Here is a 26,196-nt window from a genome sequence, read left to right as displayed (position 1 = left end):
GGTGGTTCGAATCCCTGCGATGGGGTGAGCTCCCGTTGCTCTGCCAACCTAGCAGTTTGAAAGCACGCCCGTGCAAGTAGATAAATAGGTACCGCTGCGGCAGGAAGATAAACAGCGTTTCCGTGCGCTCTGGTTTCCATCACTATGTCCCGTTGTGGCAGAAGCGGTTTAGTCATGCTGGCCGTGACCCGGAAAGCTGTCTGTAAACAAACCCGGCTCCCTCGGCCTTAAAGCCAGATGAGCACTGCACCCCATAGTCCCCTTTGACTGGACTTAACCGTCCAGGGGTCCTTTACGTTACCTTTACAATTTTTTATGTACTGTAAGCTGCCCAGAGTGGCTGGGGAAACCCTGCCAGATGGGCGGGGTATAAATAATAAAATCATCATCATCATTATTATTAGGCATATCGATCCTTATTTATCAAAATCCCTTTAACTGCTAAAAGAACCTATGCCCCCTCCCGTTGCCTCTCTTAGCCCCGATTACTTTCGTAAAATACGATTTTTTGTAACGGGCTTATGAGCTGCCGTCGCTGTGACATTTCACCAGGCGGTTTTTTGCTTTCCTTACGTCGGGAAGGAAATAATAATAGGAAGAATAAAAGAAATAATAATAGGAAGTTTCGCTTTCGTACGGCTTGGGGAGAGGTCGTCCCCATCCTCCCTCGTTGCCGGCTCTCGGGATTCCCTTATCGATCCCCGACAGGAGACTCCCGCCCCGAGGAGCAAGCGATCCAACCGACGGGCGTAAAGAAGGCGCGGAAGCTCCCGCTGCGCGCTTCGCCCCCCCCCCCCACCTTCCCCTCCCCCGCGCTAACGTCACTTCGGCCGGAGGAGAAAGTTTCCTCGACGGACGATGCGGCTAAGCCGTCTCAGGGCAGCCGCTGCGCCTCTGCTGGCGCTGCTGCTGGGTCAAGCCGTGACCCTGAACATAACGTCTCTGCTTCCCTCGGAGGGTGAGCCGGGCTTTCCTCGTCCCCCTTGAGCGGTGCGCGGCCCGTCGGAAGCGTTTGGGATCGCTCAGCGTTTAGGATCGCAGGGGCGGAGCTGCGCGTGGAGCTCTTTTCCCCGAGGAAGGCGGGGAGCGGGAGGGAAGCCGCTTCAAAACCTCCGGGGGGACGGGCGCGGAGCGCGCAACAGGCGGCGCAGCTTCGCCATCGGGGTCGCCGCTGGGGAGGGAAGGATGCGAAGGCATTGGATCCCTCAAATCAAGCGGGCGGTTTCTTTCCTGCAGATCGAGGCCCGTGGATCCGACGTGAGGATCCCTCCCCGTCTCCCGGCAAGCGGCTCGGGGGGTTGCATTTGGGTCCTGGAAACGGGCCACTGTTTATACTTTTAGATATGTGTGCATTTATGAGTATTTATTCTATATTTGAGACCTTAAAATACTTATAGCACTATACCCTGACCATTGATGGTTTATGCCCCCCAAAACTAGTAAGTCTGGAAGGTTGCTGCCTCTTGTTTCAGGCAGACCTTCTACCACCCAGCCAACTTCTTCGTTGCTTCCCTTTCTGCTCTGCTGTGAAATCTATTATCTCTGGCTGACACAGAGTTCACAAGGTGTTGTACAAGATTTAAGCACTCTGTTACACATACTGGGAAACAAGTTACCATAAATATCCTAGTTTTGACCTTTTTAGTAATACAAAAACAAAAAAACCAACTTGCAGACCTAACAATCTACTCTGGCATTCCTCACACAATAGTTTTGGCCTTTTTATAACAGAAAAACAAAAACCCAACTTGCAGTTCTAACTAGCCACTCTGGAGTTCCTCACAGGGCCTTGCAGAGCCAGGCAGAGACCCGGGCCAGGTAGATAATGTGCCCCCCCCCCTTTTTTTTTTTTACCCTGGGGATAAGTGAAGTCTTATAAATAAGTAAGTATATAAATAATTTTCACAAAAGTTATGCTGACAAATAATTTTATTTCAAGGCTTGAACCGTATCTGCATATAAAGACAAAATGGAAAATATAGCTAAATATGCTGATCAAGGCCCCCTTTGGAATCAGAGGCCCGGGCCAAGTGGCCCATATGCCCCCCCCCCCTGTCTGGGCCTGGTTCCTCACACAATAAAGTTTACACGCAAACACACCCCTGTGTTTGGGGTAGGTAGCATAGTTTGGAATAGCTGAAGTATACACATGTTAACCCTTCAAATTATATAATGTATTCATTCCTTTTAATTTGATTGGATCACATCTTGTGTTATTTTATGTTTTTAAAGGGTTTTTTTAAAAAACAACAACAACAAAACACCCCTCCATCTTGAGCCGCCTAGCGACACTTGCTGGAAAGAAAACATTGGGGGTGGGGGGGACAGCATGCCTCATACGACCATGATGGGTCCTTCCACGGGGACCCAAATGCCACCCCCAGAGCCACTTGCCAGGAGATGGGGGGGTGCGAATGTGGAAGGCAAGCTCTGCAGGGTTCCTACATGTGGGTTTCTGCTTCGCGCTCTCATTCTCGCATTTTTGCAGTTCAGATGGGAAGCGAATCGGGAGCGGGGCAGTCACATGTGAAAGCTTTTCCAGGGGCGTCTTGCTACCTCCAAATGGGTGCCGCTCACAAGGCCACTGAAATTTATGCAGAAGAGCCTCCGTTATAGCAGAAATTTGGGCGTGTGGAGGTGCTGGTTCTCACAAATGATGTCTCCGGTTAAGTGGTGCTGTGTAGTCCAGAACCTATGCATGGTAATGGGTGCATTTTGCCAAGTTCATACCTCGGGCTTTATATCCATTGGCACGAGAGAGAAACAGGATTTTAAGGAAGTTGTGGAACACCATGACCAAACAATAAGTGGCAGTGAATACAATAAGGCAGCCCTGTTTAGGGAAGCTTTTAATGTTTGATGCATTACGGTATTTTAATATTTTGTTGGAAGCTGCCCAGAGTGGCGGAGGAAACCCAGCCAGATGGGCGAAGTATAAATAAATTATTATTATTGTTGTTGTTGCTGCTATTATTGTAGTAGTAGTAGTAGTAGTAGTAATGTTCTGACATTCCTTTCATGTGGAAAATAGGCTTTTTAAAATAAACTTTTCTAAAGCAGACTATAATTGCTTGTTGGGTTTTGGGGCCGGGTTGGCATGCTGTTGTGTCATGACTGATGCCTTGGATTTTCTGCAATCAGTTCTCAGCGAAGTAGAGTCAAAGTGGTGGTAGGGAGGAAATAGCACCTCATTGAAGCATGGAGCTTTCAATCGATTGTGTAAACTTAAAACCATAGGCAAAGCCTCCTGGATCAGGCCAGTGACCTATCTAAGCCCAGCAACCTGTCCTCTCTGTGGCCAATCAGATGCCATTGGAAGCAGTCATCAGGAGTTTTGGGGCACAGCGCCGTCAGTGTGCTGATGATTTTCAGCTCTACTTTTCCAGTAAATCTGAGTGAGGAGAGGCCATGCATAATCTGAACCAGTGCCTGCCTGGATGCAGAGGTGGAATATATGATCCCATGAATGAAGGACAATCAACTGAATCATAGCTTTCAAGCGTCCCTTATTTGGCGGGACAGTCCCTTTTCCCAGCGCCATGTCCCGCTGCTGTCCCTTATTGATGAGGCTTCGTTTGGCTGCTGGCTGGGCTTTCTGCCTTTGGCTCGGAAGGGCTCAGAAGTTGAACATACCTGTGCCCGGAAAATCCCTTATTTTGGCTGCTGATCCCTTATTTTCGAGGCTGCTGGCCCCTTATTTTCAAATCTGTAAGTTGACAGCTGTGAACTGAATCCTGAGATACCTGGTGCTAAGAATTGGGGACTCTGCCCATTCTAGATGGGTTTGTACTCCCTCTGAAAGAACAGGCACACAGTTCAGCGGTATTCGTGGAATCATCCTTGTTCACAGGGGCCCAAGTGGCTGGTGTATTTATTGGCCTCTGTGACACATGCATTGGAAGTCTCCCATCTGGACTACTGTCATGTGCTGTATGTGGGGTTTGCAGCTAGTGCAGAGCAGACTACAGCTCGGGTGGTGAGTGGGAACATACCATGCCAGCATTGAGGGATCTTGCAGTGACTGCCTAATAGCCACCAAGCTAATTTTAAGTTCCTGCTTGCCTACATACAAAACCCTATACAGTCATACCTTGGATCCTGAACACCTTGGTACTCGGACGTTTTAGCTCCCGAACGCCGCAAACCCAGAAGTGAGTGTTCCAGTTTTCAAGCGTTCTTTGGAACCTGAATGTCCGACGGGGCTTCCACAGCTTCTGATTGGCTGCAGGAGCTTCCAATCAGAAGCCGTGCTTTGGTTTCCGAACGTTTTGGAAGTCGAACGGACTTCTGGAACCGATTCCATTCAAGTTCCAAGGTACGACTGTATAACTCTGGACCAAATTATCTATATATATAAAAAGTCCCCTGCATTATATGATCAGCTAATGAAACCTGGTTAGTTTTGTTAAGCTAAAGTTTTGGAGAAAATGAGTGAGACTGAATGGTGGCAGAAGCATAAGTTTAAGTGGCGAGTGGGAGTTGGGTTTTGTTGTCCAATAAGTAAATAAATACTTCCCTCCACAATGCCCAACAGAAATTCATCTGGTCACGGAATTGTTGTGCCATACCGATCCATTCAAAACAACGGTTCTAAGGATCTGCTTTAAATGTATTTGTTGCTGAACGCCTGCTGTATTTTGAGGGACGTATCTCACCACTAGCGTAACTGTCTTTTCATTTCTAGATTGCGGGACAAGGCCTCTGATGGGAGAGATGACAGTATGGAATCGGATTGTGGGTGGACGTGATGCTGAGCCAGGGGCATGGCCATGGCAAGTTAGTCTTCAGGTTTACCGCTTTGGTACAGGATATCACCATGTATGTGGTGGATCCGTGATTAATAACTACTCAGTGCTGACAGCAGCACACTGCATTAAAAAATGGACGTAGGTATATTTCTGTTCTAAATCTTTTTCTTCTTTTTTTTGCCAATTATAGGCGTGAGAAAAGTGTATTCGTTAAAACGATATTAGCTTATTTTTGAAATCTGTATCTACCGCTAGAGACCTGGAACAAAACATTTCAGTATATCAATAACAGGAGCAACCCTCTTGAGGCAATAGGCCTGTAACATCAATCCAGAGATTAGAGGCAGGGGGATAGTTCAGAAATTGGGGGCCCTTTTTCCTTTCACTCCCCCCATCCCCACCGGAAACCATTCCCTGCTATGCTTTATAGCAAGGGTGGGGAACCTTTCACAGCCTATGGGCAACCAAAGGCAAAAAGTGGATTGAACAATCAATGTAATTCATACATTTCTGGAGTTCACAGGTTTCTACACACACACAAATGCTCACAGCCCTCCAACCACCAGGCAGTGAATTCCAGCGCAGACATCCAAACGCTTTGCAAATATCAATACAAGGCATGGAAAACCAGATCTCTACAGTGGAGTTCATTACACACACAAAAAGGCCATCTGGACCCTGCAGTTAAAAGAACTACCACCCAGTCATAAATACCCCCTTCTTGGGCAAGGTGGTGGACAGATATCTACTAGAATGTTGTAGTTTTTCAGATCTGAAAAAGGGGCGAGGAAAGAGCAAGGTCTCTGCTTTCTGTGTACAAAATGAGTTCACATCTGTCTGCAGGAAAATGCCAAGCATTTATTTATGTAGAGCATTTGTACTCTGCTCTTCAGCCAAGAAGCCTCCCAGAGCGGCTTACATGAAATAAAATCAAGACACTCCCTACCTGTAGGCTTACAAACAAAAAAACAAACACACAAGGGGAAAGGGAGGAGGAGGGAAGAGGAAAACAAAACTCAAGCACCGATTTCTAGACAGTTTCTATATTTCTGTATTGACCAGCCAGCATAGTTCAGAGGCTGGAGGTGCCTGATGGAACTGGGCTGCCAGCAAAGCAGATGCAATGAAACCAGCTTCCTGAATGATTCATTTATGGATCCAATTGGAGACATTTTATACTGCAAAAGAATAACTTCAGTAATTACTTCCTTATCTCTTATGTACAGCATATTTTAAAAGCACATTAAAGGGGGACCTCTGACCATTTGGTCCAGTCGTGGACAACTCTGGGGTTGCGGCGCTCATCTCGCTTTATGGGCCGAGGGAGCCAGGATACAGCTTCCGGGTTTTGTGGCCAGCATGACTAAGCTGCTTCTGGCAAACCAGAGCAGTGCATGGAAACACCGTTTACCTTCCCGCCGGAGCAGTACCTATTTATCTACTTGCACTTTGACGTGCTTTCGAACTGCTAGGTTGGCAGGAGCAGGGACCGAGCAACAGGAGCTCACCCCATTGTGGGGATTCGTACCGCCAACCTTCTGATCAGCAAGCCCTAGGCTCTGGTTTAGACCACAGCGCCACCTGCCTCCCATTACTTCTTCCCAAAATCATGGGAACTATAGTTTGCCTCCTCACTGCCCCAGTACCCTAAACAAACTACAGTCCCCAGGATTATGGGGGGGGGGGAGTCGTGTGCTTTAAGAGTGCAATGAATGTTAATAATAATAATAATAATAATAATAATAATAATAATAATAATTTATTTGTACCCCGCCCACCTGGCTGGGTTTCCCCAGCCACTCTGGGCGGCTTCCAACAAAGATGAAAAATACACTAAAATGTGTATACTTAAATGTGGTGTGGCTCTGTTTACTGCAGATAATCACACTTTTCAACTCAGTTTCTTGCAGGTGTCTCTGGTGCAACTGGTTAGTGCATTTGACTGTTAACCAAAGGTGTATTTGACTTTTCAACTCCAAACAGGGATAGTTTGAAGGTCGGCAGTTCGAATCCGCACAACGGGGTGAGCTCCTGCCCCAGCTCCTGCCAACCTAATAGTTCAAAAGCACGCCAGTGCAAGTAGATAAATAGGTACCACTGTGGCAGGAAGGTACGGTAAATGGCATTTTCGTGTGCTCTGGCTTCTGTCACGGTGTTCTGTTACGCCAAAAGTGGTTTAGTCATGCTGGCCACATGAACTGGAAAGCTGTCTGCAGACAAAGGCCGGCTCCCTTGGCCTGAAGCAAGATGAGCGCCGCAACCCGATAGTCCCCTTTGACGGGACTTGACAGTCCAGGGGTCATTTACCTTTACCTTTATGTTAGCTCAATAAAACTATGATTTAGCCAGAAGTATTTATAATTGCATCTGGAGATAAAATAATAAGCATTGAAGAACAGTAAGTGTAGTTGCACTGTGATAAAGAAGTCGCATTAAGAGGTGGTAATTATATTGAGAATACATGCCCACATTCATGATGGAGACGCAGACAAATATTTTTGCACAAGATCTCCATTATTAAGGTATAAAACAAACAAACGGAAATAGATGTTGCTCACACACAAATCACAAGCCTGTTGTGAAGGTGGCAGTGTTTGCATTTGCAGCCTTCCACACTTCTGAACGTTTTTTTACAAGGCAATACAGTAAAAATGTAGTGGAGGACAGAGAAAGAGTGGTTGGGGTGAGGAACAATATAAAATCCAGAATATTTTTCATCAGCATCTGCCTACTGATGTGGACAGTAAGCAGTGGAACAGCAACAAATATGATGACTGAAAAAGGTATGTGGGTGTCTTATGAACCAATCACATGTGCAGAAAAATCATTTCTGAACCACCCGTTTGTAAGAAAATTCCTGTATGTGGACATGATAAAGGGATTTTATTCTCTCCTAGGGATCCAGCATTTTGGAGGGTTGTATTTGGCTTGCACCATCTTTATAACTATGAATCTTCTACCGTAAAGCGCCATGTCAGAGCTATCGTGATGCATTCTGGTTTCAAGAGAAGCACGTACGAAAATGATGTTGCCTTGTTTAAACTAAAAAGGCCTATCAGCTACAGTGATTATATTCAGCCTATCTGCTTACCTAACAGCACTACTCAACTAGTGGCAGATGAAAACCCATGTTTCATAAGTGGATGGGGAAACACAGAGGAGAAGGGTAAATATCTTATGTGTCCTTTAATCTGTGTTAAAAATCAGTTTGGTGATCTAATTGAGATTGGTGATCTCAGGAAGAATCTTTGCAGTGAGTTGTATTCAATGCTAGCCCTTCTCAGAGTAGCATTAGATTCACTCCAGTGAGGACATTCAGGATTGTTTTGCACAATGCACAGAAAGAAAACTGAGTTTGCTGTAGCATGTACGGAGGATTCCTTGTACCTGTCAAAGTGCGCTCTCTCTCTCTCTCTCTCTCTCTCTCTCTCTCTCTGTGTGTGTGTGTGTGTGTGTGTGTGTGTGTGTGTGTGTTTGTTTGTTGCATTCACACTGTGTGTTTTTAAATGTACTCTTAAAATGCTTTTTAAAAATTATTAATCTTCTGTGGAATACTTCACAAGGGATGTGTGGCACAGTTCATGAGTTTTATCATTGTCCTGTCCCAAGAGCTGCTATACCTAGCAATTTTATATTACAAGGCGCTAAATAAACACAAGCATACTTCTAACAGTGTTTTGTGTTCATTACAGGTAGAGGAAAATTTATATTACAAGAAGCTCAAGTTGACGTTATTCCACTATATATCTGCAATAGATATGACTGGTATGCAGGCGTAGTATCGTGGAATATGCTTTGTGCTGGTTCTGAAACTGGACATGTGGATAGCTGCCAGGTAAAAAGGAAATATTTCTATTTTAAAACATATTGTCAAAAATATATTAGCATGTCATTTTTTACCAGCTTCCCATCTCCCTGTCTGCATGTGTACGCAAACTAGCAGTTATGCTTGCACTCACAGAAATGTGGTTTTGGGACTCTTTAATCTTTTGAAACTGCAGGAGAAAATGGAGTATGAAGAAAAGGAAGATTTAACTGAATAGATGGATGAAAAGAGCTTGTCAGTTGTTAATATCTGTCCTATGTCCGAGCCCTGAAAGCTGAAGGGTGCATGCATGTGTGTTTTTCTGATTTGTGTAAATAAAAATGGTTTGCTTTAAACATCTCTGTCCATACCTGTATCAGACAGCAACATGGCAAAGCAACATGGCAGAGCATGATTATCGATTCAGGCTTTCCCAACTGATCCATATTTCCTAGAAAACTGTATTTTGTTTTGCCTGTTCATGAGATGCAAATTAAAACTTATTGTTTTTCATGTTCCAGGGGGACAGTGGAGGACCTCTGATGTGTTACTTTCCAGATTACACCAAGTTTTATCTGATAGGAATCACCAGTTTTGGTATTGGCTGTGGTCGACCCAAACTTCCTGGAATCTATATACGTGCAAAAAATTATCGGCCATGGATAGATAGAGCAGTCACAATATTCAGCAGAACTTCTACTATGAGCTTTCAACACATTCTAATGTTTTTGACCGTTGGATTGGTAACCTTCCATCTTGTTCTATGAAAAGTCCTGTTCTTTTGGAATTTTATACTTTTCCTTTTAAAACGTATTCATTCCTCTTGCAAGCAAGTATATGGAGCCATTTGTTTTTATAATAATGAATGCTTTGTACTCAGTTGTTTAACCTTCTCCAAAATGAATGGAAAAATCCTTCATTAAAAGCGTCAATCCAAAAGGCATTGTTCAGTTACATTTATGTTTGGGGGCTGTAAGTCATATTGTGATTGTACTGATAGGCTGCAATATGAAAAAAGAGCATGGTTTCAAAAACATGAAGAAAATTCTAATTTAATATGTGAAAGAAATGCTTTAATTATTCATAGAAGCTTAATTTACAAAATTCAAATGATCCTATCCAAAATATATATCCATATTCTATAAGAAATGTACATGATAGATGCCTACCATTGCCATGCTTTTCTGTATCATTTAAAAAATCAAACGTAATTTACAGTTGAATACAGGCATATTTGAAATTCTAGGGTAATATTTTTTAGTCCTTATCCCCCAAAGGAGAATCTACAAATGAGAATTTTGCCTATAAGTAGTTCCATGTTTTAGGGATGCGGGTGGCGCTGTGGGTTAAACCACAGAGCCTAGGACTTGCCGATCAGAAGGTTGGCGGTTCAAATCCCTGTGACGGGGTGAGCTCCCATTGCTCAGTCCCTGCTCCTGCCAACCTAGCAGTTTAAAAGTACATCAAAGTGCAAGTAGATGAATAGGTACCGCTCCTGCGGGAAGGTAAACGGTGTTTCCGTGTGCTGCTCTGGTTTTGCCAGAAGCGGCTTAGTCATGCTGGCCACATGACCCAGAAGCTGTACACCGGCTCCCTCGGCCAATAAAGCGAGATGAGCGCCGCAACCCCGGAGTCGGTGACGACTGGACCTAATGGTCAGGGGTCCCTTTACCTTTACCCTTAGTTCCATGTTTATTGTTATTAATTGCTTTCTGCAACTTCTCCTACAGCAAAGCAAAGTATTTAATGATTTGGTGTTAAATTAAATGGGTTTGGGGGTCCTCTGCAATCCTGTAATTTCATAGTGGCAAGATTGTATTCTGCAGAAGCTATTACTAAAATGGTCAAGCCAGTTTCTTCATTAAGTAAATACCTAGCCAGGTCTGTTAAGTATATACTTATTTACACTTGCGCCAAGATGTTGCAATTGGAACTACTGCTCCTGGAAGGCAAGCTGTAGGGGAAAGACATCTACTGTAGTTGCAGATTAACTCAGCAAGGTCCGAGTGCAAAAAGCAATATGATAGCCTTATCTGTGCTTTGGATGGCAATGTTAAAACCTGAGACATGAAAGCTAGGAGCTAAAGGGCACCTTCAACCTAGGTTATGGGCGCAACAACGGAATGTCTAGGCGCGCTTTTTTAATCACAAGAATACAAAGCTGACAATGAATGAACTGCAGCTAAAACATGTTCATTTTTCACATGGTCTAGTCCTTCTCCTGCCCACCCCCCCCCCCCCATATTCTTAAGAGGGTCTCTTCTCTGGTCTTCAGAGAGTGGCTGGAAGTGGGGAAGCCGAAACAGCTCTTCCTTTTCTTCCACTCTGCAGTTTTAATCGCTCTAATGAGATTCCCTGCCGCAAAATGTTCCTAGGAAAATGGGGGGGGGCAGACCCCTCGGCCCCTAGGAGTTGGCTCCTATGCAGGGCTGGATTTCGTTTTGATGAGCCCCTAAGCTACTGAAGGTAATGGGGCCCTTTATATGTCCAGCTGTCCTTTGTTGTCAACAACAAATTGTCACTGTTTTTTGTGTTGAATATATGCTATGTGGTGGGACACGGATGGCGCTGTGGGTAAGAGCCTCAGCGCCTAGGGCTTGCCGATCGAAAGGTCGGCGGTTCGAATCCCCGCAGCGGGGTGCGCTCCCGTTGCTCGGTCCCAGCGCCTGCCAACCTAGCAGTTCGAAAGCACCCCCGGGTGCAAGTAGATAAATAGGGACCGCTTACTGGCGGGAAGGTAAACGGTGTTTCCGTGTGCTGCGCTGGCTCGCCAGATGCAGCTTGTCACGCTGGCCACGTGACCCGGAAAGTATCTCCGGACAGCGCTGGCCCCCGGCCTCTTAAGTGAGATGGGCGCACAACCCTAGAGTCTGTCAAGACTGGCCCGTACGGGCAGGGGTACCTTTACCTTTATATGCTATGTGGTAATTTATGGACCTATTAGGTATCTAAAGCCATTTTCCACAACAAAATGTGTATTTTATCAAGGTAATTGTTGAACTGAAATACAATCAAGAAGTATACATTCAGCTGTGCTACACTGCAGTCTGCAGCTGCATGCTACATGTTGCCATGCAACCATTCCATGCAGAATGTAGGCAGCCTATATCGTACAGTGGTACCTCGGGTTACATACTTAATTCGTTCCTGAGGTCCGTTCTTAACCTGGAACTGTTCTTAACCTGAAGCACCACTTTAGCTAATGGGGCCTCCCACTGCTGCCGCGCCGGCGGAGCACGATTTCTGTTCTCATCCTGAAGCAAAGTTCTTAACCCGAGGTACTATTTCTGGGTTAGCGGAGTCTGTAACCTGAAGCGTATGTAACCTGAGGAACCACTGCATATAGAAATGAGCAGACTAGTGATATTTTAGGGAGCAGGCTAGCAGGCGGGGCCCATTACTTACATCATAGAATGTAAGTAGGACACAACACAAAACACTGTTGCTGTATGTAGGTTTTATTTTATTAGTTTTTTATCTTATATTTTGGAAATGTAAGCTATAGCTTGTTTAGTTTACAGGTAAATCCGGCACTGCTCCTAAGGCCTTAACCTATGTTAACAGGTATGTCTCGGGTCAGCCTCTTGAGGAACCGTAATCCGGTTACCTCCAACCCCGTTCTTTCTTGAGAGAACCGCCTCGGCTCCTTTAATGATCTCCCCTCGAGAACCAGAACCCTGCGAGACGTGTGTGTATGTGTTCGGTGTTTGTGCGGGGGGAAAGCAGCAAAAGGTTCTGTCAGAACGAGCGAAGGAACTCCGCGCCATCTTCGCTCCACTTCCCTCCCTCGCGCCGCCGCCGCCGCAACGTTATTCCCGCCAAGGGAGCGGGGGGGGGGCGCCCGGCCGCCATTTTGTTTCGCCGACGGACAATGTTCCGAAAGCTCCGCCGGGCAGCCACGGCCTCTCTGCTGGCGCTCCTGGGGCTGCTCAACACGCCCAGAAACGTCACGTCTCTCTTGTCCATGGAGGGTGAGCCCGGCTTTCTCTCCCTCCGGCCGCCCTTTCCACGTTCTCCGCGCGCTGCGCTCGAGCCGCCAAAAAAGACAGGGGGTGGAACTGCGCGTGCGCGTGGGAGGCAGCGAAGGAAGGAGGGGCGGGGATTTCCTCGGAAAGTCCCTGAGAGGACTGGGATTTGCTCCCAAATCGAGCGGGCGGGCGAGGCCTGTGGATCCGCCGTCGGCATTGGGGTCCCCGTGGAAAGACCCATCGCGGCCTCAGGAACCGGAGAAATGTGATTGTTATCCCCAACCCCAACAAATGTTCTCTTTCCAGCAAGCTGTCGCTGGGCGGCTCGAAACGGAGGGGCGTTGTTGTTGTTGGTGGTGGTGGTGTTTTTATATTATTATGGTGGTGGTGTTTTTATATTATTATTATTATTATTATTATTATTATTATTATTATTATTATTATTATTAGCATCACCAACATCATCATCATAAAAACCATAAAATAATACCTCTCGGGCTCCCATCTCCTTAAAAGGGATGTTGTTGTTTAGTCGTTTAGTCGTGTCCGACTCTTCGTGACCCCCTGGACCAGAGCACGCCAGGCACCTCTGTCCTCCACTGCCTCCCGCAGTTTGGTCAAACTCATGCTGGTAACCTCAAAAACGCTATCCAACCATCTCGTCCTCTGTCGCCCCCTTCTCCAAAAAGGGATACATCTCTTCTTAAAAGGGATACATTATATCTAAAACAACTGGAAAGGTTAAAATGTGTATACTTCAAGCATTCCAAATGATGTTATCCACCCCACAGGAAGGTGCTTGCGTGTAAACTTTATTGCGTGAGGAACTCCAGGGTGGCTAGTGAGGTCTGCAGGTTGGGTTTCTGCTTCTGTTTTTGTAGTATAAAATGGCCAGAACTATTATGTGAGGAACTCCAGAGTGGATTGTTACCGTAGGTCTGCAAGTTGGTTTGTTTTTGTTTGTTTTTGTATTATTAAAAAGGTCAAAACTAGGATATTTATGGCAACTTGTTTCCCAGTATGTGTAACATACTGGGAACATACTGGGAATGTTAAATCCTGTTCAACACCTTGTGAAATCTGTGTCACCCAGAGATAATAGATTTCACAGCAGAGTAGAAAGAGTAGCAACAAAGAAGTTGGCTGGGTGGTAGAAGGTCTGCCAGAAAAAAGAGGCAGCAACCTTCGAGGCTGATTTGTTTTGGGGGGCATAAACCTTCAATGTTCAGTGTGTAGTTCAATCAGATTTGGGAAAGCAGGGTATAAATAATAAATAATTATTATTACTTGGAAATTGAAGTCCCCTCCTTCCTAAAGTGCTTCCATGGAGCATGCTATTGCTTAATAGACACAGTGACGCAAGTAGGCAGTGGAGCATTTGCTTCCGAGTTAAAATAGTGCTCTAGATTTGGCAGCTCATGAGTGGCATTCATTCTTTAGGCTTCATCCCTCTGCAACGTTAGCTTGGAGTAAGCCCTACTGAAGCATGGAACATTGGCTTCTTGTGAACCATGTCCCAGAGAGTAGCTGTGTTAGTCTCTTCCAGCAGCAAGGACAACGGATCTTGTGGCAGCTTTTAAAAAAAACACCTTTATTGTGGCAGAAACTTTCACGGACTAAAAATCACTTCAATGGATGCATGGAGTGTTATGAGGGGCAGAAGGAAGGGTAGAATTTTAATAATAATAATAATAATAATAATAATAATGGCATTTAAAGATTATTTAGAAAATCTGGAAGGGCCAGTAGTTATGGTTAAGACCAGGCATCCCCAAACTCGGTCCTCCAGATGTTTTGGGACTATAACTCCCATCATCCCTAGCTAACAGGACCAGTGGTCAGGGATGATGGGAATTGTAGTCCCAAAACGTCTGGAGGGCTGAGTTTGGGGATGCCTGTAAGACCATCATCCTTTGTGGACTAACCTCCAATCTTCAGAGTTTGGGTGAACATGTTGGCAAACCCTTTGCTCTAGTAGTGATGTTAATTGATGCCAGATCAGTTCAAATAAGTCATCTGTTTTCCATGGGGGTGCCCAAGGTGACATATATTACTGAGACCCAGGTGGGTTAGCTGAGCAGACCATATTTATCCTAGCTTTGTCCCCCAGGGTACTTGGTTCAGAACCAAGGGTCAGACGCGAGGGGAGAGATGCTGCTGACCATGAAAATTCCATTGTCCTCACCAGGAAGCCAGTGTGTTCTGTAACTGATAAGAGGGTTTGTTCCTGGATTTGGGCCCTTGAGATAGAATAAGATACTATTGATGTACTGCCCATCCCGCTGCCCAGCAGTCTTTTTAGCTGAGGTGGTCTCAGAGGTCATGTTGGAGAACATTTCACTGTTGCGTTGGAAGACTTCAGTGTCCATGCTGAAGCTGCATTTACTGGGCCCACGGAGGATTTCATGACCTCCATGACAACCATGGGGTTTCTCAGTACATCAAGGTTCAACTCATGTTGTGGGGCATACCCCAGATCTGATTTTTGCGACAGAAGGTATTGTGGATTTGTGGTGAATTGTTTATCATGGATGAATACTTTTTTGGTGTGCTTTGGACTGGTAGCAGCAAGATCCCCCTGTAAGGGTGGGGGTTAAGATGGTCCACCCCTGAAGACTTATGGAATCCAAAGGATTCCTGAATGCTTCGTGGGATTTTCTGACTCACATGGTTAGTGCTGCTGTTGAAGCCCTGGTTGGCCACAGGTTTTCATAGTCTGGTTATTTCCTAGTAGGGCTATTGTAATACATGCCTTTGAAAATGGCCTGGAAGTTGCAACTGGTACAGAATGCTGATGCCAGAGTTCTAGCTGAATGCCGCAGGGTATCCTCTAACATAGATTCTGAAACAATTGCACTGCTTGTCTATTGTCTTCCAGGCCTAATTTAAGCTGTACAAATTTAAAAGTTAACCTGAATGCCCTAGGCTCCAAGTATCTGAAAGTGTGCCTCCTCCCATAGTGACCTGCATGAATTTTAAAATCTACGTGGGAAGCCCTGAGGCTTATGGAATAGGGGTCTGTGGACCATCTTTCTCTGCAGTGGCTGCTCTTCTTTGGAACAGTCTCTCCTTTAGTAGTGGTATGGAACCTTTGAAATTATATTGTTGCTGATGGTTTCATTTGTTACTGAGTTCCGTATATTGTTTTAGAGTGTTTCAGTTTCAATTTTTAACTTTTGGTTTGGATTGTGTGTATTTCCAACCTAGGACCTTTGGGTAATAACATAAAAAATTACGACACAGTCCAGTCATTGTTCATAGTGTTTCATCATCTGAAGCATGTGTCAAAATTCTGGTGGGCTCCGCAATGTCGGAGTGGGCATTTGATGGCCCTAGACACCTTGCCATTCCACAGTGAGACCAGGACCTCAACAGGGGTGTCAGACATGCCAATCAGAAAATCCCATACAGCAGGGGACCCCAGAATGTGGCCAATGGACCATGAATGATAGGAGCACTGTCTGTGAACAATGGGTGCAAAGACTGCTTCATCATTCTTAGAACCCAGTGATCCAGTCTGGCCACAAGGTGAGCAGGAAGTGGACCAGAAGTAATGGGAAGAAGACACTTGGAAAGGGTTCTAAGGAATACAAATTGTAATACAATACAATGAAGTACAATATATGAGAAAAGAAGCAATGAAAGTGCAGTTAAAAATCATACAGCATTTAGCAAATTGCATCACATTTACAACAACAGGCAGAAAACGTAAGTGGTCCACTAAGACCTTCAGCAACTTTCAAGTGGTCTGGGGTGAGAGGTTTGGGAACCAGTGCCCTAAAGAATTCCTTATCATCTGTACATTTCTTAACCTGCCCCTCACCTTTACAGGGGGGAACCATCACTGCTAGACCTAACTCACCAAGAAATGGTGTCTATCTTTATTATTTATTTAAGACATTTATATTATACCACTTAATTATTTGCATTTCTAAATGGTATATATAAAGACCAGCCACAGAAAATAGGTCCAGAGGGTGGGTGCATAACAAAGGTGCTAACACCTCCAACCACAGAGTCAAAACCACTCTGTGGCAAAAACCAGATTGGGATCCACAACGTGTGTCAGAGGGGTAAGTGATTCAAAAGTTTGCAGTCTTGCATAAACTCTCCCATTGGTCCAGAGACAGAAGCGCTACAGCAAACTGGTCGATTTATAACAATGATCCTTTAGATCTACTTTTAAGTTTGTTTTGGTCGATGGATTGGTTTGTATTAACAGAACATTTACATTCATGGCATCTCATCAGTATATCTGTGTTTTGATTTCTAGACTGCGGAACAAGGCCTCTTATGGATGAGAAAAAAACAGAGTCTCGGATTATAGGTGGACATGATGCCATGGTTGGATCTTGGCCATGGCAAGTTAGCCTTCAGCATTATACCATTGGCCTAGGATATTTCCATCTGTGTGGTGGAAGTTTAATTACAAACAACACGGTGTTGACAGCAGCACACTGCGTTAAAAAAAATAGGCATGTATCTATTCTAAAGTGTGAGAAAGGTGTACTGATTTATTTTTTTAAGCACTTGGTGAATATTGAGAATTCATGGGAGTGGGGACATATTTCAAGGAGGAGTGGGAGAGGAAATGAGACACTGGGACTTCAGGAATACATTTCTCCTCTCATCCTCCCCAAATCTTTTCCCACCCAACAACACAGCAGTAAATGACTGGATGTTTCCTTTTTTAATACTATATAGTTTGGTAGTTAAAACAGTGTGACAAAGTAGATTTTTCATCTCCTGGTGCTCTTCCCCTCTGCTCCCCTTGGCACTTATCAGAAGCCTCTCAGGTCTGAAAGGTGAAGAGGGAAATGGAAGCAGGGGAAGAATTATGAGATTATTTCAGTTGTGTGCACTTCTCCTTTATTACAGTAGGGTTACAGTTTCGAGCATAAGTTCATGTTTCAAGAAACTCATTGCACGGAATACAATCTAATCTATTTTAGGGTACGCAAGTACGGAGGGCACTAATGTCCTCCCATTTCCAAATTACGGTATGCCCAGGTGTTTTTTTCCCTACTTTGGCAGCAGGCATACAGGCTGATTCCGCAAAGTGTTGATGCAACTGCACTCAAGCTTCAAAATATGCTTGTCATGCAGCATGGGTTATCAGCTACTCTTTTGTAGCTGACACATGCCCAAAATCTTGGTGTATAATTATTTTTTGCAGTTCTTCGGCTTCTAACCTTAGTATTTGTAACTCTGTGGGGAGTCATCCTCATTATTCTTACTCTGGTTTTCAGGGGTGGAGATTTTATTTAATTCTAAATACATAGGTTAGAATTCAACATCACAGAGATTTGACTGTTCTGTTAGTACAAGTATTTCTGCACCCTGGAGGGAACAATATCCTCTTCCCACATTCTGTTCTGGAGATTTTTCTGAACTTCCAGACTGGGCGGAGCTCCCGTCATCCTTACATTTTTGCACTGGCTTCCTCTAGTGCTCCGAGTTACTTGAATCCAACTTGTAGCTTCTACACACACACACACGTACACAATTTTCTATTTAGATAATTTCATTATGGTTCACAGTAGAGTTATTAAGACCAATACATTAAAGCAATAAATAACAGCAGCGCCCAAAAAACCAAACAAAAACAGAGCTAGCTAATACAAATGATCTGAGAGAACCATTTTTCAACAAGCCCCATGAGCACATCTCTATTGGTGCTTGTCTTATTTCAGAGCTGTGGTGAGTCCATAGGGTCAGTGGAACAACAGGGGGGGAAATCCCATACTTAAAGCAAGATGGACCTTAGCAGATGACAATTTGGCTAGGAAGGTCTCGCCTGCAGATCTCGGTGACCTGGAGATTCACATTGGAGAAGGGATAATTGTTATCATAAGACCAGTCCAGAGGCAGAGACAGGCAGACAACTTATAAAGTTGCTGTGCTTATTGATAAGTCCATCATGATAAGATTGTGGGGGAGTTGTGTGCAAATGGAATTATTGGGGCATGTTTCAAGGTTGCTTTGATCAATGTGAGGCCCATCAGTTTAGATGACTTTAAAAGTGCATGAGACAAATTTATGGAGGATATGTCTATCAATTGTGAATAGTCATACTGAGCATGGCTCATGCTGCTTCTAGATGCAGAGGCACTATACCTGAGTACCAATTGCTGAGCAGCAACTGTAGGTTCTGCTTGTGAGCTTCCTACAGGCAACCATCTGATTGGCTGTTATAGGGCATGATTTGGTTTGATCTAGCAGGATTCCTCTTATGCATATATGCTTTTACTGGTTATATTACTATTATTGCAGAAACCTTTGTCATTCTCTCACCATTTGACTCTGGCTCCATGCTTGCTAGTTTTACACCAGGCTTGAAGTAACTATTCTAAAATAGTTACTGACTCTGTTTTTGATTTTATTCTGTCCTAGGAACGCAGCCTTTTGGAGGGCTGTCATCGCCGTGCATCATCTTCATGCACACAACTATTATACTCGAAAGCGCCGGGTCAGTACAATCACGGTCCATTCTGATTATGATTCAGAAAGCTATGAAAATGATATTGCCTTGTTTACGCTAATAAAACATGTAAAATATAATAATTATATTCAGCCCGTCTGCATACCTGAAAATGATACTATTGACATGTACCCATGTTACATAGCTGGCTGGGGAAACACAAAGGAGAAAGGTAAATCTTCTACTTTTCCTTTAAACTAAACTATTGTTAAGAGTGAGAATTAGTTATTTCAAAAAGCTTCTTTGCCATTTGATGGTGTATTACACAAAGGTAAACCTGGGTTTGGTTTGCCCGTTAGTGTACACAAGGAATTTCTGATAGTCGTGATGATTAATTTGGTTTTCGTACCCTTTCTTTATATTTTTTAATGTACAATTAAAGTTTTTAAATATTTAATGTAATTGTGAAATGTTTCTTGCTCATCACCTTTCCTGGGCACTGAACTGTAAAACAGGTGTTCAGGAAGTGTTATCAATATTAGCAGCCCTAACCCTGAGTCAGTTTTTCTGTCAGCAGTAATGATGCAAATTTTTAATCTTGTGTGCAGAATATTTACTAGCTAACCATAAGCAAACTGGGCAGATTTCTTCAGAGGTATTTGCTCTTTTAATCCAGAAAAGGGAGTGTCATTTGTTGAGTCTATAAATTCTTTAGCTGTGTTTATGTTTTTAAACTCTATACAGTGGTACCTCGGGTTAAGTACTTAATTCGTTCCGGAGGTCCGTTCTTAACCTGAAACTGTTCTTAACCTGAAGCACCACTTTAGCTAATGGGGCCTCCTGCTGCTGCCGCGCCGCCGGAGCACAATTTCTGTTCTCATCCTGAAGCAAAGTTCTTAACCCGAGGTACTATTTCTGGGTTAGCGGAGTCTGTAACCTGAAGCGTATGTAACCCGAGGTACCACTGTATTAATCAAGATAAAAATATTTAACAGCTTATAACCAAGGTCAGAAAACACAAAATAAAAATTCACTCTGTGAGCATCAAATTTCTGCACTAAGAAAAGCTGGATTCTGCAAGGTCTGCAGACACACCCTACAGATTTTGCTGAACTGCAACTCCCATTGGCCCTAGCCAGGATGGCCAGTGGCAGGGGAGGATGGGAGTTGTAGTTCATCATCTGGCTGGCCAAAGGTTCTTTGTATATGATCTATTGCTTAGGCAAAATATTTGTCATGCTTTCTGCACTTATCATATGAGGGCAGTATATGTACTTGTGCCTTGAACCTGCCATGTATTTGTCTCTATCATACTTTTCAGAAATACGGTAAGCACTCAGAAAGTCACTTCTCTGCTTTTTCAAAACTTGCCTGAGATTTGTGCACTTGAGAAAACTATACTTTAATTTTTAAGGTATTTGATCTAGTCTACAAAGCATATATCTTTTGTTATGACTCATAGCTGATGCAGGCATACCGAATTGGGCATAGCTGATGCAGGCATACCGAATTGGGTAAGCCACTGGGCTATATTTAAATGTATTAACCAAACCCGGCAGACACTTATGTACTGATAACCTAATGCACTTTATTTCAATTCAACCTTGCTGGATGGGGAACACTGAAGGGCTGGCTTTAATTAATTAATACCTCAAACCTTGAACCAATAACAAACAAGTTCAATAACACCTGAAATCATAGAATAATTAAGAAGAAAACAAAATACTGTAATTAAAACATAGGCACCCAAATCTCAATGTTGAGCATACACAGCTCCATATATACCTGGGGCCTGCGATGGCTAGCAAACATAATTCATTACAAGTTCAGTAAGGATTTGTGAGCCTTATTCTGAAAACGAAGGTAGGTTTCATAGGCCTACTTGGGAAATACAAACCTGGTTTATTAAGTTTAAGAGTTAGACTAGCTTAAGCGGTTACCCAGCCACGTTGCATACCTGAGAACCTTGTTTCAGAATGTTAAATGCATTCTTCCAGCAGTTTTTGTGCTTTCCTTTCAGGTGTTGGCAAATTAATATTACAAGAAGCTCAGGTAGATGTTTTTCCGCTGAGATTATGCAATAGATATGACTCGTATGCAGGGAGATTAACAGAAAACATGGTTTGTGCTGGCTCTCTGACTGGACGTGTTGATAGCTGCCAGGTAAAATGGAGAATATACAATAAGTAGTCAAAACATTCTGTCATGTAGTTGCTTGACTAATATATCAAAGCAATATATCAAAGTCGCTGGTAAATGAGGGGGAAATGAATCATTTTTATTTTAAGACATATTGCCAAAACATGCTGTCATACAATTATTTGTCCAGGCTACTCACTGCTGTGTCAAAGTAGCACCAAAGTAGTTAATACATTTTGGAGGGAAATTAGTTGCTGTGAGAAAATGGGACATGAGAAACATCACAATAAAATTCAAGCAGCGACATAACTTCACCTTGTAAATCAGCACGATCAGTTCTTTCTAAAAGCACATAATTTGCGTGAGGCACAGTACAAAAACACAGCACATGAGTTCCTGACTGCAAATTCACAACTGAAGAAAGAAAAATAAATACAAAAGCAGAGGGGAATTGGAGGAAAAAGGGAATGTTCTTTCCTAATATGGATTCGAAGGATTATATAAATAAAGAAACCATCATCCTTGTTGAGGTTTAAAACATATCACGTTGTGAATACTAATATTAAAATAATGATGATGCAGTAATAATGTCATTTCTTTTATGAATATCTTCCCATGAAACATCCCAAAATTATTTAATGTCAATTGAAAAACTTCAACTTTAAAAGCATATTTAAACATATATAAAAAACAGATCCAAGGGATGCAGGTGGCGCTGTGGGTAAAACCTCAGCGCCTAGGACTTGCCGATCGCATGGTCGGCGGTTCGAATCCCCGCGGCGGGGTGAGCTCCCGTCGTTCGGTCCCAGCTCCTGCCCACCTAGCAGTTCGAAAGCACCCTTAAGTGCAAGTAGATAAATAGGTACCGCTTTATAGCGGGAAGGTAAACGGCGTTTCCGTGTGCTGTTCTGGTGCCGGTTCGCCAGAGCAGCTTCGTCACGCTGGCCACGTGACCCGGAAGTGTATGCGGACAGCGCTGGCTCCCGGCCTCTAGAGTGAGATGAGCGCACAACCCTAGACTCTGTCAAGACTGGCCCGTACGGGCAGGGGTACCTTTACCTTTAAAAACAGATCCAGACTGGGATAAAAATCTCCACTTAGAAAGCTTAAAAAGATGATAGAGACAGTGCTTGTTTGCTTTGTAATAGCAGCGAGATTCAAAGGGTAGGTTCCTACATCATATGAATGGGTCACCTGATGAAGTGGCATGTGCAAGAGACACTCCTTCAGAACGCAGCAATCATTTGGGTATATAAGGGGGTTAGGAATGTTGGTGTTCTGATTACCAAAGTTTAGGGTTATTGATAAAAGTACAGGAGCTTTGCAGAAAAGGTAGGATGTTCATTTCCTTCCATTCGGAACACATTGGACCACTTTGCTTCCATCCAAAACAGACAACATGGAAGCAGGATGGTGCTGTCCCCACACCTGTGTCATGTCTTGCTCTGATAGCTAAGATTAAATAGCCCTTTTGAGTCTTGAGTTGATTTTCAGGGTCAGCTTATTACTTCCTTATATTATTACATGTATCTCTCATCTTTCCTCCAAGGGGTGGTGCACATGATTCTCCTATTCCTTTTCTCCCCACAACAACCCTGTGAGATAGGTTACGCTGAGAGAATGACTCAAGGTCACCTCATGAGCTTCATGACTGATTTGAGATTTAAACCCTGGTTTCCCAGGTCCTTCTCAACACACTAATCACTACACCACACTGTCTTATTGAAACTGTTGCTGGAATTCCTAAAGCATCCATGATCAAATTGTGTCAGCAAGGAAACCAAGGTAAGATACCCAAGTCAGGCTTTCTGGAGGTACTGTTTCTAGAAAAACGTGTTTTCTTTTGATAGTTCATGAGAGACATAACTCAAGATTGACTGGATCCCAATCCTGTTTCCTAAAACTTCAGAGTACCATATTTTTTCATGTTCCAGGGAGACAGCGGTGGACCTTTGATGTGTTATTTTCGAAATGTTAGCAGGTATTATCTGATAGGAATCACCAGTTTTGGGCTTGGTTGTGGCCGACCAAGATATCCAGGAATCTATGCTCGTACAGTTAATTACAAAAATTGGATAGATGCGCATTTAATTGCTAAGACCACCAATGTGAGCATTCGATGGGTTCCGATCTATTGGATTGTTGCATGGACAGTCGTTCATATTCTATGAAGAGGCAAACTCTCTCTCCATTGTACTAGAGTGAACTTGGATTGCAAAATTGGAAGCAAAATTCTTCACTTTTATCAACAAATTTACCGTATTCCCCCTTATAAATTAAATATACATATATATCAGATGTTATTTAAAATATATGTGTTTAATGGTCTGTAAATCACATTATGAAATCATACTCTTCAAAATAAAACATGAAAATTAACAGTTGAAGAAATAAGAACTGAATATGATCATTCAGTACACAATAAAAATGTTAGAAGAATTTTCAGAATTAAACCAATACTATCACAATATTTACATCTTATTTCTTTGCTAGAATATCAGAGTTTATGATAGATGGCAGATGTTGTCATATATACATAGCACTTTAAAATAAAACTTATGTTATACTTGTATACACATACTCTAGTGGAACACTTCCTCACTCAAATGAAGAACTGTTAAATATAAGCACCACATTTTCAAGGATCTATCCTGCAAACAAAATTCATTGTGTTGCATTCTTAAAGTAAATCCACAGTGTTTTGAAGAAGTAGGGCCTAAAGTATTGGACAGTTTTATCTTAGTCATTGCTCCCTCTGCTGATTTGTTTATTGCAATGTAATCACACCATATTTCTTCTAAGCAGCTTTGTGTTAATCTTTTAAAAACAAAACACCAGCATCTGTTGTAGGGTGCAGTCTGTTAAATACTGACTAGGTGTTAGACTTTACACTAAAGGTGAACTTCTGAGTAAAAGTGCAGTGCTTTGTACTGAAAAAGTTTGGTAAGCTAGTATTTTTTAAAGTTGAACAAAGGCCTGTATCACTTTAAAACTTCAGAACTCTCCATATATTGAATTTGGATTCCTTATTACTTGAAAAAAGAGAGGAGCAGTCACCCATTTGTTTTAAATATATACACAAATCATTGAACTAAGCAGTTGTGTGAAGATTGTTACCTATGTGCAGGGCCCAGTAGATTTAATTTCTGTGACAGAATGGTAGATGTAACATTGGACTTGCCATGAAGCTTCATTTTCTGCCAGGGATGGACGGGATCCTCAGATGGTCTGTCCCTTGTACTAGGCAGCACTACACAAATTATACCTCATGTTCAAGAGCAACCAAGCTGAACATGCCAAAGACATAACAGCAAACCTCTAGAAACAGGAGAACATGGCCAAGCAAAAATAATTGTATTGTCCTGCCTAGTAGAGTGAGTGGAAGGGACAAACCATCCAATGATTCCCTCCTCCATTGCAAGAAAATATGTTCTCTTGTTAAATAATTATTTTAAAAGATACTGATGACCATAATAATCTGTGACCATCCACACAGCTGTTTTTATTTTTCCAATACTGCTACGCATCAACATGATATCAACTAGATCAATGTGCTGCAACAGAACTAAAAAAAGTTCCTGCCCATCTTCCCTCTTCCTCCATTGTGGACTGACCTCCTGCCCCATCCAAAGAATGTAAGATGGGTAATAGGCAACTCATTAAGTAGCTTTATGAAAAGAAGTCTGAGCCAGAAACATGCCAGAATTTGCATGCATCCATCCTCCTGGTCAGCCTCATCCCAGTCCCCTGGCATGTGCTGGTCAATGTCCCTCCAACAAAAGAGAAAGCAGAGGGACAACTCAGCTATTTGTTTCTTTGATGGGACAATCCCATGAAGCTTTTGCCGTGCAGTTGCGTCCATACTGGCACTGCATATAGTGCTGGATGAAGCTTGACCCGAAGCTCAGCCTTCTGTGGTTCCTACACACAGAAAACCCACCTCCTATTGCTCTCTGCAGTGTGGTGGGCATGCCACTGGTACTGAAGGAGCTTCGGCTGGGCAGTTTTCTTCATTCATAAATGAAATAAAAAATAAAATGGGGGAGGAACTGTGCCTGGCAGCTGCTTAGGAAAGGAGGAACAGGAAGTGATTACTGTAAATCAAATCGCTGGTAATGCTGTATCTTGGTGCTCGACTCCACGCTTTGCATTGCAAAAGGGGCCAGCTTCGATCCCAGGCACCTCCAACAATGGTCTGTCTCAGTTTAAGTGTTTCCTATAAGGCAGCCAAAACAGTACTTCCCATCCCTGTTGCCTTAAGCTCCCTGAGGTCCAGCTCCAAGGGCCTTCTAGTGGTTCCCTCACTGCGAGAAGTGAGGTTACAGGGAACCAGGGAGAGGGCCTTCTCGGTAGTGGCGCCCGCCCTGTGGAATGCCCTCTCATCAGATGTCAAGGAATAAACTAACTTTCAGAAGACATCTGAAGGCAGCCCTGTTTAGGGAAGTTTTTAATGTTTGGTGTTTGTGCTTTTAATATTCTGTTGGGAGCTGCCCAGAATGGCTGGGGAAAGCCAACCAGATGGGCAGGGTATAAAAAATTTCTCTTTTATTGAATTTATATACCGCACTATACCCAGAGGTCTCAGGATGGTTCACATAAAAGATCACAATATATAAAATCAAAATAAGAACAATAACCCAATAACAACAACCCCACCCCCCCCCCCAAAAAAGAGCCACATTTTAAAAGTGTATAGGATTTTGATCAGGTCAACCAAAGGCCTGGTTAAAAAGAGATGTTTTTGCCTGGCGCCTAAAGGTGTATAATGTAGATGCCAGGTGAACTTCGCCGCATTTCACAGACTTAATAAATTAGCAGCAGCAGCAAAACCACACCCATCAAGAAAATGCGTAAGGGCCATCAGCCTGACATGAAGATGACAGTTTTATTTATCTATTTATTATATACATATATTATTACAAAGCACACCACCTTTCCTCCTGATAGGTACTCTGGATGTTGCAAAAGCCAGCTTTCCCCAACTCGCTGTTAATACGCAAGTTCTGCACCTGAACCCTGCCAGCTAGTTATTATAAGAACTGCTGAAGGCTTGGGGTCGGTATTTAAAATACTTTGTTCTTGCCCAGGTCCCGCGCCCCCTTTTCCCTGCGCAGG

At 43.4% G+C, this 26,196-nt stretch overlaps 1 protein-coding gene across 1 annotated transcript; it reads left to right on the top strand.

The window, feature by feature from the left end:
• Positions 1-800: 800 nt before the first annotated feature.
• LOC114587036 (transmembrane protease serine 9-like) lies at positions 801-24,931 on the top strand. Its single transcript, XM_077920107.1, has 10 exons — positions 801-958; positions 4,685-4,886; positions 7,646-7,914; positions 8,441-8,583; positions 9,075-9,319; positions 12,524-12,786; positions 16,795-16,996; positions 18,915-19,174; positions 20,963-21,105; positions 23,016-24,931. Exons 1-10 carry the CDS (start codon positions 859-861, stop codon positions 23,250-23,252), a joined length of 2,064 nt encoding a protein of 687 aa, XP_077776233.1. The 5' UTR covers positions 801-858; the 3' UTR covers positions 23,253-24,931.
• Positions 24,932-26,196: the final 1,265 nt, after the last annotated feature.

The sequence above is a fragment of the Podarcis muralis genome, chromosome 2, assembly GCF_964188315.1.
Source record: "Podarcis muralis chromosome 2, rPodMur119.hap1.1, whole genome shotgun sequence".
NCBI classification, from domain to species: Eukaryota; Metazoa; Chordata; class Lepidosauria; order Squamata; family Lacertidae; genus Podarcis; species Podarcis muralis.
This window is presented reverse-complemented; position numbering and strand designations above follow the sequence as displayed.

Excerpts from the sequence above, each read along its gene's own strand:
- LOC114587036 (XM_077920107.1), top strand. The coding sequence starts at position 859 with ATGCGGCTAAGCCGTCTCAGGGCAGCCGCTGCGCCTCTGCTGGCGCTG. Across the intron at positions 7,915-8,440 it reads GGGAAACACAGAGGAGAAGG|GTAGAGGAAAATTTATATTA; the intron begins GTAAATATCTTA and ends TGTTCATTACAG. Across the intron at positions 9,320-12,523 it reads ACCTTCCATCTTGTTCTATG|GGTGAGCCCGGCTTTCTCTC; the intron begins AAAAGTCCTGTT and ends TTGTCCATGGAG.